At 39.8% G+C, this 15,263-nt stretch overlaps 1 protein-coding gene across 1 annotated transcript in view; it reads right to left on the bottom strand.

The window, feature by feature from the left end:
• LARP1B (La ribonucleoprotein 1B) overlaps nt 1–15,263 on the bottom strand; it is a 72,703-nt gene that overhangs the window by 27,649 nt on the left and 29,791 nt on the right. Inside the window, exons 7-9 of the mRNA XM_077476890.1 lie at nt 1,830–1,977; nt 1,582–1,726; nt 232–406 (exon numbers count right to left, since the gene is read on the bottom strand). Coding sequence (XP_077333016.1) covers nt 232–406; nt 1,582–1,726; nt 1,830–1,977 — 468 coding nt within the window. The remainder of the gene's footprint in view (nt 1–231; nt 407–1,581; nt 1,727–1,829; nt 1,978–15,263) is intronic.

Below are 15,263 nucleotides of genomic sequence, written 5' to 3'. Positions count from 1 at the left end.
ATTACGGTTTTATCATGTTTTTATTGCGCGCCCACTGGCCGCCTCTTAAAGGGCAACGTACAGGTACGTTAGTTAGCCTGTACGAGCCCCTCTGCTGACGTATAGTGGCGCGAGGCGGTCGGCAAGCGGTTAAGGGAGACAATACGATTTATTACAAGGGTTAGGATATGCAATATTTACACACCGTGAGCAAAATACGAAAATGCCTGGATACAAGAGCAGGAAGCGTACCTGTGTGATATGCCTGCAGCTTTCCCGGTACAAACTCAGGGCAGTTGATGAAGCGGGTGAAGTCAGTACGTTTCACTTCTTGAGGTGGAGTAGAGGGAATGGGCCATTTTTCCGGATCTACTTTTTTCCTTATTTTCTGGTCTACCAGTTCTACCTCTGTGCTGCCTTTTAAAGCCTAAACATACACAAGCATTTTTTTCATATATACAAGCTTTGTAAACATGTCACATTGCACACATAGCTGAATTCATCACAGAAGTGACTCCTCACCCCTTCACTACTATGTATAGACTTTCAATTAAAGACTTAAATATCTGGAAAGGAATGAGCTTCTTCTGTGATCCCCATTTATAAAACCCATGCTTTGGTACTGGCATGCTTGCACCCAGTATTATATGTTAATTAAAAAAAAAACACACACACAACTCCAAAGACATGCAGGTAGGTTAATTGGCTTTGTCCAAAATTCGCCCCTAGTATATGAATGGGGACCTTGGATTGTGGGCTCCTTGAGGGTAGGGACCGATGTGAGTGTGCAATGTGCAGGGATAGGAACAATTGTAGACACTCACTCAGGTTGAACTGGATGCACTGGTGTCTTTATTCAACCTTACTAACTATGTAATAACAAATAGTTACGATATGTTAAACATCAGTTTACATAAAAATGATATATTTAATAAGGTAAGTTCACCTTTACAGAAAATCTGTAAAGTGAACTTACACCGGACCTCATCCCCCAGTCCTGCTGTACCGGAGTCCCGCAATCCCCCGCTGTCAGCCACTGGAATGCCACTTCACCAGTCAGGGGATTTGAAATCCTCTTGGATTTCTCTTCCCTCCTCCAGCATTTAGAGGACGGGCTAGATGGAGTCTGATTGCTCAGTGCTGTCCATGTGGCGGTGCTGATCAATTAGAATGTCTCCTAACCATACGCGCTGAGATGTACGGATAGGAGATTAAGCTGCAGGGATTTAAAATCCCTGGACTGTCTGGACACCGTCCCCAGTGTCTGACAGCAGGGGATAGTGGGGGACTTCAGTACAGTGGGACCCGGGGGAATGGGGAGGGGGTCCAGTGCAAGTTCAGCTTAGAGATTTTCTGTAGAAGGTGAAAGTACACTTTAAATAAAAATCCATAACAACCATTGTACTGCAGTTTCAATTTAAAAAGGACCATTGCCACATCATGAAGAAACAGCTGCAATTTTTCTTACAATTTATGACTCTAGCTATGGGCAGCCTACACAACTAGGAATTCTACTAATGGTGTCATGAAAGCAAATATAGGCATTTTCTCCATGTATGAAGAATGAATGTATTCTTTCATTTTGGATATGGCAGGCATTACCTCACAAATCTTACTGACATCGGTGGTCAGAGACTGCACCCGACGAAAGCCTGCTATCAGGGAGAGAGGTAAAAATCCTTGGGCATCCATTTTTCTTCTCAAATAAAAATCCCTTTCCAAGTTTTCCAAACTGAAATAATATTCACTGAAAGAGAACAGTGGGAATAATATGGTTATTGTGCATCAGGTTTTACAAAACCATTAAACTGATTTTAAAAACGCATCAGTAACCTAAAACACACACTTACATCTGACGTTTCAGATACTCCTTCAGCAGCTTTCCATCTAAAGGAAACATCTGGACACCAGTTCCATAATTGTAGCAATACATCATACTTCTGTTATCACCCAAGTCAGACTGAAAGGGCGCCTTCCCCTTATGGACGCCGTACTGAACTGTGATACAGAGAATAAAGGAAGAGTGCTCAGAATTCTTTGACATTTCATGTTTATGTCCAATACACACAGGGTAATACTATACTGCAATACTAACTAAAGATATAACCAGATAAAATGTTGACATCATGAAACAGTTTCAATGGTTATCTGCAGCCAATCCAAACTGCTCATGTTTTCAACTTTTTTAATCTACCGCCTATACATCTTTCCCGACAGACTTTGAGGTTCTAAAGTATTTTTCAGTATATTCTGTGGAAAACTACGTGTAGCTGCAATTTACTATATAGATTGTAAAGTTATTGGGAAGCTGAAGGCATGGCCCTCAATGTATCCACTCATCTCTTTCAGATCAAACAAAAATGATTCCTTAATGTCTTGTTGGCATATGCTTCAGCTTGTATAAGAGCAGCGTGTACAGCAAACAAATTGAATAAAGACTTTAAAGCACAATTCAGCTCCAATTTTGGGAGGTTAAGAGCAAATCCTAGTGCTGACTGTTACTTTAAGCAAGATTCAGCACTTGATGCCCTTTGAATTCCTTCTAGCAGCTTGTTTAAAGTGCCAATTACCAATCCCACTGAGATACAGATTTAACATCCCTATAGTAAAGTATTCTTTAAAGGCCTAAATAGAGCTGCTTAAAGCAGAGCTAAAGTTCCATTGTTTTCTGTAAGCAGGCAGGTATTTTTCTTTTTTCACTGCAGAAATTACATGCAATATCTCTTCTGCAATAAAATACACTTACCTGCGTGCAGCTTTCCCCAGCATGTAAACTGAGGTGGGTATGCACAGTTCAGCTTACACCTGCTGGCCCAATCCCTGTGTGCCACAAAAGTGGCCTCCTGCACATGCATGGGAGTGACGTCATCCTGCACCAGCCAATGAAGATGGCTGAAAATCAGCTCACAGAAGATGTTCGTGCCGGTGAGGGACAGGACCGTTTGATGAATGGCGAGTATAAATTGACTTTAGTTTACAAAACCTTGCTGTACACACTGTGCTTCTGAAAACTTAAGCTTGTGTGAACTGTACCATACAGGCTCATTTATCAGACCTTTGTGCAGATACAATAATTATTCTCAGATCAGTCCATTTAAAGTGTAAGCTCACCTTACAGAAATTTGTAAGGTGACCTTTACACTGGACCCTCTCCTCATCCCACCCGGTCCCACTGTACCAGTTTGCCACGATCCCCCCACCAGTGGTTTGGAGATTTGAAAGCTTGGTGGCTTTCTCTTATCTCCTTGCAATGCTGACAGTACAGGCTAGATGGCTTCTGACTGGTCAGTGCCTTCTATGTGATGGTGCTGACCAATTAGAATCCCTGTAATCTGTACTGGCTAAGCAATACGGACACGAGAAATAAAAAATTATTGGTGTTGCGCTGTTCTATCACTAAATTATTCGTCTGGGAAGTATATTTCTATCTCCCACCTCTAGCATCAATAAGTGTAAACATACACAGAGTAAAAGTAGGATGTTGTGCAGAAAATAAAGTTAATAAAATTAAAAATAAAATATCCAATGCTTAATAAACCGACTACGTGGCTAAAATTAGACGAATAATTACATAAGTATACTGTAAACAACCTAACGTATCTATAAAGTGCAAAGTGATCCAATATTAATCAAATAAAGGCATAAATATGCTGTAAACAATGGTGCTTCTATCAACATCCATAAAGTGCAGAGTGCCAAAAAAAAAAAAAAAAAAAAAAAAAAAAGGGTGTATCCACTTTGTGCAAATAAGTAAACACACTGCAGAGGCAGCCAAAAAATAAATAAAATAAGTAAAAATAAGAATCAATCCAAAGTATAAGAGTGAATATCAGTTCACATTTCAATATTTAAATCTAAAAGTATAAATAAGTGTTCAGTTCATAAATGGTGCAATGATGATGAAGTCACGTGGGCGTGAAGTCACGCGTAGGGACGGGAAAGACGCTCGATTCTGATGCACACAGCGCAAGCTCGCTGTTCGTTTGGAGATAAGCTGTTTTTATTGAGAATTTATGTGAATACCCTGTGAGATAATACTGAATAAACTTTACAATTGTTTTGAATTACTACACTATGGCACTCCTCCTCTATTGATTTATCCTTGCTCCCACGAGAGACAAAGACATTAAAGGAGAAGTAGTATTTATGGATTTGGGGAGAAGAGTTTGAAAAGATCCAGTGGGCTTATATTTACATGCTGTTATCTCCTTACCGCAAGGTAAGGGGCCATTGCCTGCTAACGTGTGTGTTCACAGAGTGATAAAACACCTGGATGTTGTCACTTTTTGGAGATTGAATAGTTGGCACAGTGAAGCACTTGCACTTAAAGAAGCTTGTTTTTTGCATCATTTATGAACTGAACACTTATTTATACTTTTAGATTTGAATATTGAAATGTGAGCTGATATTCACTTGTATACTTTGGATTGATTCTTACTTTTACTCATTTTATTTATTTTTTGTCTGCCTCTGCAGTGCGTTTACTTATTTGCACAAAGTGGATACACTTCTTTTTTTTTTGGAACACTCTGCACTTTATGAATGTTGATAGAAGCACCATTGTTTACAGCATATTTATGCCTTTATTTGATTATTACAGGGTCACTTTGCACTTTATGGATACGTTAGGTTGTTTACAGTATACTTATGTAAATATTCGTCTAATTTTAGCCACATAGTCGGTTTATTAAGCATTGGATATTTATTTTTATTTTTATTAACTTTATTTTCTGCACAACATCCTACTTTTACTGGAATGAGTAAATATGTTTACACTTATTGATGCTAGAGATGGGAGATAGAAATATATTTCCCAGACGAATAATTTAGTGATAGAACAGCACAACACCAATAATTTTTTTATTCCTATGTATAGTGGATACGGTTTGATCCATTTCGGTGTACGCAGCAGTTCTTATATTAATTTACTGTTTATATGGTAGCGCAGGAATATTCTTTTATTATTTAAATACGGACACGAGATTAAGCTGCAGGGGGTTTCAAATTCCCAGACCTCTGAAGCGGCTTTTCTGTGCCTGATAGCGGGAAGAGCGTGGCAATCTGGTAGAGCGGGACCAGGTGTGATGTAGTGAGAGTCCGTGTAAGGGCAACTTACAGATTTTCTGTAAAGACTTTAAACTTAAAATCTACGTAGAAGGCTAAGACTTAAAGTACGCAACTGAAATTTCTTTTTACTCCTAACTCCTTTACTTAAAAAGGTAAAAAAAAGATTTTGCAAACATGTGACAGCAGCAGCAGGGATTAGGGAGTGCCACTGTGCATTTGACACAATGTAGTAATTGTCAGCAAACGTGCAGATCAATAGAAATTGTATATGGTTAATATACCATGTAAATAAAAACTTACTACAGTATGCTGTGGAACATTACCATTCATAACTGAGCTACACCATTCAGAACCGGAAATGCTGGTTCTGAAAAGACAGTTCAAATTCAGAAAAGGAAAACATTTGAAATTGTATGAGGATTACTTAAACCTTACCTTTTAAAGACAAATATATTTAGGACACTTTAAAAAAAAAAAGAAAAAAGTATATTACCTTATTTCCTGTCCTGATTAAACAAATACAAACTATTTACACTGCCCTTTAAAACTTGTATGCCGTGTTTAGAAGTGATGTGTTGAACAAGACAAATAGCCTGAGAAAAGTGCAGACATATTTTGAAACAGGTCTTAAAAGGACGGGTCCCTGGGTGGTGACATTGTGGAAAAGGCACACAGGAAACTGAAGTAACTACCCTTAAATTGCTTGGGCATGTTTGTTAAAAGGCAACCACCCAATAAAATGGGTGACTGATTAAAGCAGAATTTCAGATCAAAACAATAATAGCCTATTAAAAAAAATAGAATAAAAATCTGCCTTTGCTGAAATATTCACTTTCAAGCCACAGACTTTCTCCATAGCATTTCTTTTCCATAAGGTGCTCTGACCATTCAACCCGCTTGTTCTGAGCCCTGACTGCCCAGTGCCCACCCTTGCTTGTGACTGGCCAGTAAAAACAGAAATTGCAGTCTGATGAGCTCATCATTCTGTCACTCTGTATTCACCACCTAACACCAAGCTTCTTGCAGCTCCTTCTGCTACAAGGATGCTTTATTTTTATAACCCAACCCAACTCTAGGTGGGATCATTTTATTTGGTAAGCGGCCATTCTTTACGTTTAAAGCCCATTGATGATGCACTTGCACTTTGGATTTTTTCATTTGCACAAGGACAATTTTATATGAACTGCATGTGGGAAGTTGGAACCACTTATTCATTCTATGCAAATACAGGAATTGTTGGAGCACCAATTTATTTTATGAACTTTTGGAACACCTGTTTACTTTACCTACATCTGTGGCAGCAGTTTTTTAATCACAATTATTTTGTGATATGTTTGTATGTTTTAGCATATAATACATATACACAAAAGTCCTTGGATCTTAAGGATGTATTTAATAGCAACAAAATGCAGTATAATTCAGATCTAGGGGGCCTATTTGAACACCTCAAAAATCTCATGGTTACAGAAATTCATGGTAACTGGGATGTTGCATTCCTAGAGAAATACTTAGAGGACAATGTGGTTCCCAGAAGTCTCAGGTTTGAGATCACCCCCCAGGAAGATGAACAAGATCTCCTGGGTTGGTTTAAATATTTCAATGATGTGGGTCTTGACCTTTTACATTTTCTTATAACCCGCAAAAGGCGCAAATTTCTGAAAAATTGGACAAGGATATTATTGAATTAAAAGGATAAAATTGTTGTCTCATAAGGATTTAGACTATAGTACAATTAAAAAAAAAAATATGACCTTCTTAAAGTTTTGGAGAAAGAGGATCTAGATAAAAAAGGTAAAAAGAAGAACCAAAAAAAAAAAAAGTATTTTAGGGATCTGGATAGCTACAAAAATAATTCAGTATTCAAATGGCAGGTTAAAAGGAATAACCTTGTTAATTCTGAAGGTAATCCATCTGGGGTACAAATGGGATCTTCCATTCCTGTCTCCCAACATCAAAAGTTACCACACTCTACAGGTGCTGGCACCCCTGGGAGAGGTTGGAAACAAGTTAGGAGGAGGCCCCCACATCGACAGCCATTCCAACACTTGGGTGGAACCCCTAGGAAAGGTGCCCCCCCCCCCCCCAAAGAGGAATAATAAATAGAATTCCTATAATAATCCAAATTACCCTCAAGAAGTAGGTTTATTCCCACACATAACAATTATGAACCTTTGAGAAGGGACGATGATGATGTTTGGGATGATGGTGATAATAGGTATAGCACACAGCATCCCTCTTATTATACACCTAGACAATACCGGTCTGACCAACGCTTGCCTCAATGGAAAAGTCCAGCCTATAATCCCCCCATGTAGATCTGATGAAACCTCTTTCGAAGCAACTACAGCCTTCTTTTTTTGGAGAGCGCCCCCCCCCCCCCAAAAAATAAAAAAAGAGATGGAGGTGCAAAAGAGGGACCAGAGAGGGGGCAGGCAGCACAGGCAGAAAAAGGAGAAGGGTATAAAAGATCAGGATATTTTCAATCTCAGTAAGGCTGGGTTCACACTGCAGCGGTGACGAGAATCGGATGTGATTCGCACCGCACTGCAGTGCAAATCACATCCGATCTCTGTGCGATGCGAGTTCAGCCATACAGATAGTATGGCTGAATTCGCATTGCATCTGGCCCAAACTCGCACAGGACCCTTTTTTTGGTCCGCAGCAGAATCAGATCGCATGGGTGTTCACACCATGTGATCCGATTCTTGTCCGAGTTTGCAGATCGCACTGCGATATGCAAACTGATCTGGGGGTGTCATTAACGTTTCACAGACACTCCCAGCAGTTCGCATAGGGCAGTGTGAACTGCCCCTGGGAGGCATGTGATGCGGGAACCCGCAGCGGATTCGCAGCGTTCCCGCATCGCTGCAATGTGAACCCAGCCTCAATGTGAACTTAGAGGTTTATCATAGGCAAACTTAAGACCATGATTCAAAGTTTTAATTACAACTAAGTAAATTTGGTGCATTTATACATGTACAGAAGTACATTAGAAAGATTAACATAAAGAGATACTTTCTTTCCAAGCCTTCTTGGGCTCCTGAGGTCAATATGGTGGGTATTAGGCATTCAGGGTTGGCAAATGCTTATCTCTTCAATCCACCTGAAAACCCTGCTCCTGCTATTTCAGTGTTTAAGGGGTTGGTTCTTAAAGACATAGAGAAATTAAAGATTAAAAAAATGTTTTAATAATAAAAGATTCACTGATGGGTTAAAGTCCCTTAAGAGTAGGGATGACATTGTCCACCCGCTGATAAAAGGGGCAGCATTGTTGTACTCGATAAGTCCTCCTATAAAGAGGAAATTATGAAAATTCTTTCCGATAGGGTGACTTATGCATCTCTCTCTAATGATCTAACTGTTAAACATAAGAAGGATCTAGGGAAGTTGATCAATGAGGGCTTTGAAGGGAAGTATATAGATGTTTTTTGCAGCCCCTGGTCACTGGGACACCTTCATTTTTTAACCACTTGCTTACTGGGCACTTAAACCCCCCTCAGTCCCAGACCAATTTTCAGCTTTCAGCGCTGATGCACTTTGAGTGACAATTACGCGGTCATACAACACTGTACCCAAATGAATTTTTTATCATTTTTTTTCCCACAAATAGAGCTTTCTTTTGGTGGTATTTAGTTACAGCTCGGAGTTTTATTTTTTGCTAAACAAACAAAAAAAGATGCAAAAAAAAAAAAAAAAAAAATCATGTTTTAATAGTTTGTTATAAAATTTTGCAAACGGGTCATTTTTCTCCTTCATTGAAGTGCGCTGATTAGGCGGCACTGATAGGCTGCATTGGTGGGCACTGATGGGCTGCATTGGTGGGCACTGATGGGCTGCATTGGTGGGCACTGATAGGCTGCACTGGTGGGCACTGATAGGCATAGTTAAGGCGGCACTAATAGGCACAGATAAGGCGGCACCGATGGGCACAGATAAGGCGGCACTGATGGGCAAAGATGGGCACAGATAAGATGGCACGGATGGGTGGCACGGATAAGTGGCACGGATGGGTGGCACGGATGGGCACTGATAGGTACCATAGATAGATGGGACTGATGGGCACTGATAGGTGGCACTGATAGGTGGCTCTGATAGGTGGCACTGCTGGGCGGCACTGCTGGGCACTGATGGGCGGCACTGCTGGGCGGCACTGGGGTGCAGCACCTGAGGCAGATTTTGGGTGGCACTGTGGGTGGCACTGTGGGTGGCACTGTGGGCACTGCTGGGTGGCACTGTGGGCACTGCTGGGTGGCACTGTGGGCACTATGGGCACTGCTGGGTGGCACTTACTTTATTTCAGGATGGCACTGCGGGTGGCAGGTGGGCACTGGCAGGGGGCAGGTGTCCTTTTAAATTGCTGGCCGTGATCGGGACTGATGTCCCGAACACGGCCACCGGCGATCGGCTTTTTTTTTTTCTCCTCGCGCTGTCAGCGCGAGGAGGAATACTAGCCGATTACCGGCTCCGTTTTATCACGTGATCAGCTGTCATTGGCTGACAGCTGATCACGTGATAAGGGGTCGGGATCGACCCCTTACACGGATCGGTGATCAGGCGAGTCTCACGGACTCGCCGATCACAGAGCGCGCCGCGCGCGCCCCTCAGGGGGCGCGCAGGCCGCTCGTAACCGGGACTACGTCAATAGACGTAGTCCCGAAAATGTGGGTCCGCGCTATTGCCGTCATTTTGCAATAGCGCGGATCCCAAGTGGTTAAGGACTCTTCTCAGATCATTAAGAGCTTGGGGGAGATTGAGTTAAGCGATGGCTACGGCTGATGTGGCCTCCCTCTACACGATCATTTCCCATGAGCATGGGTATGAACCAATAGTCATATTTGAAAAGGGATGACTATCTACATATCAGGAATGTTTTGTGCTAAAACTATTTACTTTTGCCAAGTCACACAACTATTTTTTGTTTGGATTTGGTTCCCTTTATCATCAGGATCCTTGTGTGGCCATGGGGGCTAAACTTGCTCCTAGCACTGCCAACCTTTTCACGGCTAAATGGGGGGAGGACATCATCTATGCTTCACAGAGACCAGAGTTGGTCTTCTGGGGGAGGTACATTGAAGACATCCTCCTCCTTTGAAATTGTGATTTGACATCTCTGAATTAGTTCTTTACAATATGAAGAGAGTTCATCTAAGATCAATTTTTGGGATCTAAATATAGAGGTGAGATGGAGTTTTGCTTACTTAATCCTACTTTAAAGCGTTTTTAAACCCCCCCCAAAAATGATATATATCCTGCTCCTTTACAGTATGATAAATAGCACAGTGCTTGTGCCATGTCATGTGTCCCTTTGTATGTGAAATACCTGGCTGATCCTGCCTGTTCCGGTGTCCCCGTCTCTTGCATCCCCTCTGTTTTATCAAGATCTTACACTGCTAGGTGTCTGTTCTTTTAAAACTCTAAATCATAAATTCCTTATCTGACAGCGGTTACATGACATTCCTCTGCTGACAGGCTGATGTCAGAGGGTTATGTCAGCCCCTTCATTTGCATTCTTCTTCTGAGCAGAGGAAAGACATTGACAACAATTTATTGCTGTGAGATAAGGTATTTACAATTAGAATAAAAAAATAAATACATAAAAAAAAAAACGGACACATAGTGCTATAGCTCTTGATAAAACAGAGGGGATGGCAGCGTTTTATCATCCTGAATTTACAACCACTTTAAGTCCACTGATAGAAACAGTTATATTGGTAGGGAGAGCTGCCATCACCCTTCTTGGTTGAAGGGAGTCCCTAAATGTCAATTTATCTGCATTAGAGACAGAATTGTATGGTTTAAGAGGACTATATTAAAACAGGCAAGGGTCCTTAAATCCTGATTTGTCAATAAGGGCTATGCTTCTGATGAACTAGATGAAGTTATCACAAAGATGGGCCAGATCACAAAGATAGATCCCTCTTAAGCCCCGTACACACTATCAGATTGTCTGCTGAGTTTTTCCTTCAGATTTACCAAAACCATGTAGTGCAAGGGCCTGCCTGATTGCATACACATTGAAACTCCTAAGGTTTGACCTCATATTATATGGTTTTGGTAAATCCGAAGGAAAAACTCAGCAGAAAAACTGATAGTGTGTATGGGGCTTTACTCGCTGGGGCCACTCGAAGCAATAGGGCTCAGAAAGATTTTGATTTTGCTTTCATCCCAGTTTTTCATTACAATATCGGGACATAAAAAAAATATATATATATAGTGTCCAGACATTGGAACGTTCTGAAGAATGACAGGGCGTTGGGACCAACTCTTCCGGATCGTCCGGATGTGGTCTTTCGAGGTGTTCCTCCATTAAGCCTTCAGGTAGCACCAAACATCCTAGATGCTCCGAAAAGGGGTTTCATTCTTACATAAATTGAAAGGCTACTTCCCATGTAGAAAATGTAGTGTTTGTAGCCTCAATAAAATTAAGAGCAGATGGATTGAAGAATTCAAATCAAGTACTGCCAAACTGTTCAATACTGACACCCGCATAATCTGTACTTCTTTAAATATGATCCAATTATCTGTCCATGCGGCCTTCAGTATGTTGGTCACACTACGAGAGCCATAAATATTCATAAAAACGAACATGTGGCCAATATTAGACGTGGCTGTCCCACCCATAGTGTGTTCAGACACTACCTAGAATGCCACAAGATCCAACGGGTACCAGTTTTGCTGCTATAGACCAGCTCACCCCTATTTGGAGGGGGAGTTTTATCAGGCATGAGATATCAAGACTTGAAGCCCATTGGATCTATGAGATCAAATGTTATGTGCCCCATGGACTTAATGTAGATTAGAATGTTAACTGTTTTATTAACAACAGCTAACAATCATCCTAGTTGAGAGTAAGGTTACTTGGCATTAATCTATATGCCTTTCTTCTCTGTAGAATAATTCTTATCTTTGCCTTGATTTTCACTCGGCATCTGTAATGCATTATTTTTATATATATATATATATTTTTTTATATTATGTGATATACTAGGTTTGACCATTAGGTAGAAGGTAGAAGTGTTTCACTATTCCTGGTGATCCAAAATATATTTGTATATTGTATTTTTCAGTCATCTTTTTAATTCATTTATTTTTGTTGAATATGAGTTTTATTAACCAATGATTGAATCATTCTTTGTTTTCCCTGTATTTTTTTTTGCTACAATTTTACTTCCGGATGTGTTAATTTGCATTCCTATTTGTGATTTTTCTGGCCACTGGAACGCATTCAGACTAGATCCAGCTGTGACATTGCTTGTGAAACACATCTGGCAGTGATGACCCTGGCTGTGTGTATTTATTAGCATGTATGCGTCCTCCCCACCACACCTCTGATGATGTCGAATAGGCTGAAATACATCATGTGATGACGGAAGGACACCAGCATGCTACAACCGCAGTTCTTTTGAATTCTACTCTTAATGCTCGTTTTTATAATCGGTTTGTAAGTACCCCCTTTTTTAAATAAATTGAGGTATTGCTTGTATGAGCTTCCCTATGCACTTCTTCATTTCTTTTATGGAGTGCATCCTTCTCACTGAATGCCATTGGAGTTGATGCTATATTACCAGGTATTGGAGGCTGCAGAGGATCCTTTGCCTTTAGTGTTCCTGTGCTGATATTTATTAAGAAAGTGAAAGACGCTGCCTGTATGATAGATTGTATGTGCCATATACCCATATGACAGTTTTCTCTGGCTTTCGAGTAAGAAGAAAAGAATGTGAGCAAGCTGGTGTGAGGCTTTCAACTCCTTCGTTCACCTATATCCACCATTTCTTCAGCTACTTCCTGCATACAGGACTTTGTGTGTGTATTTTTTTTATAGTGCAATCATATTTATGCCAGCTGCTTTTTATTTTTCATATGCAATACAGCTGAGCACAGATATTATCCCTTATTGATGCACAATTGTCATGGCCACGTAGGAGGAGGGATAGTCTTTATTATTTCACCTAAATATATTTTTGTTATTAAAAGGAAAGCACAACTGCTGCTTAGTTGCTTTTTCCCACAAAAAATAGTTTGGGATAGATATCCATTATGAAGGGAATTCATAGTGGTTAAAGGTTTTGTAATGTATTTAATTTTTTCCCCCACTAACTGAAGTTTATTTATTTTTATCAAAGTATAGACGTATTAAAGAAGGGTAAATATACCAGCATCAGATCACATTATACAGTAATATATATACACTTTTATTTAGAACTGCAAGTAGAAAAAAAATAAAATAAGAATATTAAAAAAGCAGCAGATTTTACATTTCTAAGCTGGGTAAATATGAAACAATGCTTTTTTTTTTTTTTTTCCATATATGCTGCATTCTTCTTTTGAGCCAGAAGATGGAGCTTTAGGACCGTTTCTCATTTTCACCCTCCAGCTGTGCCGTAAAGCCTACTTCGTGTAGTATTTTACAAAATGTATAAAAAAAATAAAAATACAAAACACACACATGATTCTTTTTATTAATAACTGGAATTGTGCCCTAATCGTGTTGGACTTGCCTACAGCCCTCACTGTTACAAACTGATACTCAACTGCCATAACTGCTTTACGCACTTTAATACAATTCTTCGACCAGTACCAGAAACTAGCTAGTGCTTTTTCATGCCTGTTAAAATTATAATCCAAATTTTTAGTACAGGTTTTGTAAAATTATTTGTCTTGATGCTTCCATCCAGCATTTTAATTAGTGGAAAGCCTTGTGACTTCATCTATAAAAACTTAAAACAACCCCAAGGGGGAAGATGGGGGGGGGAACAAAAAAAAAAAAAAAAAAACACAACTTTTCCATGACCTTGTTGCTGATCTTCCACCTTCACCAGCTATGCCATCTGCCCTCTTCTGAGCTCGGTAGTTCCTCTGCAATAGCCTGCTGATCTTTCCGCCTCACCGCACTGATAAGCAGCACTAGTGGGCACAGATGAGACCGCACTTATGAGCAGTGATAAATTATACTGGAGGCTGAACTGATGAGTAGTGGACACTATACACTGCCAATATCTGTAGAAGGGGTTTCCACCATCCCTGCAAAGTTTGTAGTCATTTATTTTCAGTTGTATGTGTATTATATGTGACAATACATATCACAGACACCGGTATTTATGAATAAGTTAGCGCTGCACTTGGCTTTTTCTCATGCCGACATTTACTTGTCACATGCTGATGTAAAAGCAGAATGTCTCAGCTCTTTCAGTGTTGCGGGAGGGATGTACTCACATATACCATACAAGCACTGATTGCTTTTAGAAATTTCAAAGCTGCAGCATGAGGAATATTTCTAATACTAAATTCTAACAGAGTACAGCGTGTAGAATATATAATGAGGGGGTATGTATGTACAGTTCAGTAATGATTACATAAAGCATGTAAGGGCAATATGTTTATTTGCTGTTGTGTCTGGAGCAGAGTATAAACATGCTTTGCATTTATAAGGCTGTAACCCGTCTATCCTGCTGTGTGCTACTGAGCAGGATGGCTGGCTGCAGAATGAAGGGGTGTGATTTATGTTGAAGTGGGCTTGTTCACATATCTCTTTACACCATCAAACTGCATTGCAATTTGCAAAGCATGAAGGGAAATTAATGTGGGAGGTGCCCTAGGCCTGTTCATGTAAATGCATAGTGTACCTCCCACCTTCATTGCAATTTGCAAAGCATGAAGTGAAATGTAGTTTGATGAGAGTGTAAAGAGAGGGGACAGGATATGATGTAATCACTGTCCTAACAGCTCCTCCTTGGCAGAATACATGTAATATTTTTTGAACTACAGAGAGCGCCTGAAAATTGAGCTTTTCTCTTCAATAGTAAGGAATTTCACCATTGGAATAACTATTTTGTGTTGGGGGATGCACTAAGAGGATTTTTTGCCGATCCCAGCGCTCTGCTTCAAGCTATTTTTTTATTTTCTGTTTGATAGCTTCTGTATATTTTTTCCATTGTGAACCAGCCTCTTAATAATAATAAAAACACTAAATTTTTTTTTTTTTAATAAAAAATAAAATAAAATCAAAACAACAACAACACGTAACCTAACTAAAATAAAACGGTCCCAATACCATTGCTTTCTTCTTATAAGAATGACCTCACGGGGTATCCTATGTTTCTCTATTTAGAAGGACATAGATAAAATGATTTTAGAACGGAAAGAAGAAATAATCAATGCAAAATTATATTTTCTACATATTAAAAAAAAAAAAAAAAAAAAAAAAAAAAAACACACAC

Source organism: Lithobates pipiens, unplaced genomic scaffold (assembly GCF_037356315.1).
Source record: "Lithobates pipiens isolate NorthernLeopardFrog02 unplaced genomic scaffold, aLitPip1_a1.2 Scaffold_13, whole genome shotgun sequence".
Classification (NCBI taxonomy): Eukaryota; Metazoa; Chordata; class Amphibia; order Anura; family Ranidae; genus Lithobates; species Lithobates pipiens.
The sequence above is the reverse complement of the archived record's forward strand: the minus strand, read 5'-3'. Positions and strand labels throughout refer to the sequence as shown.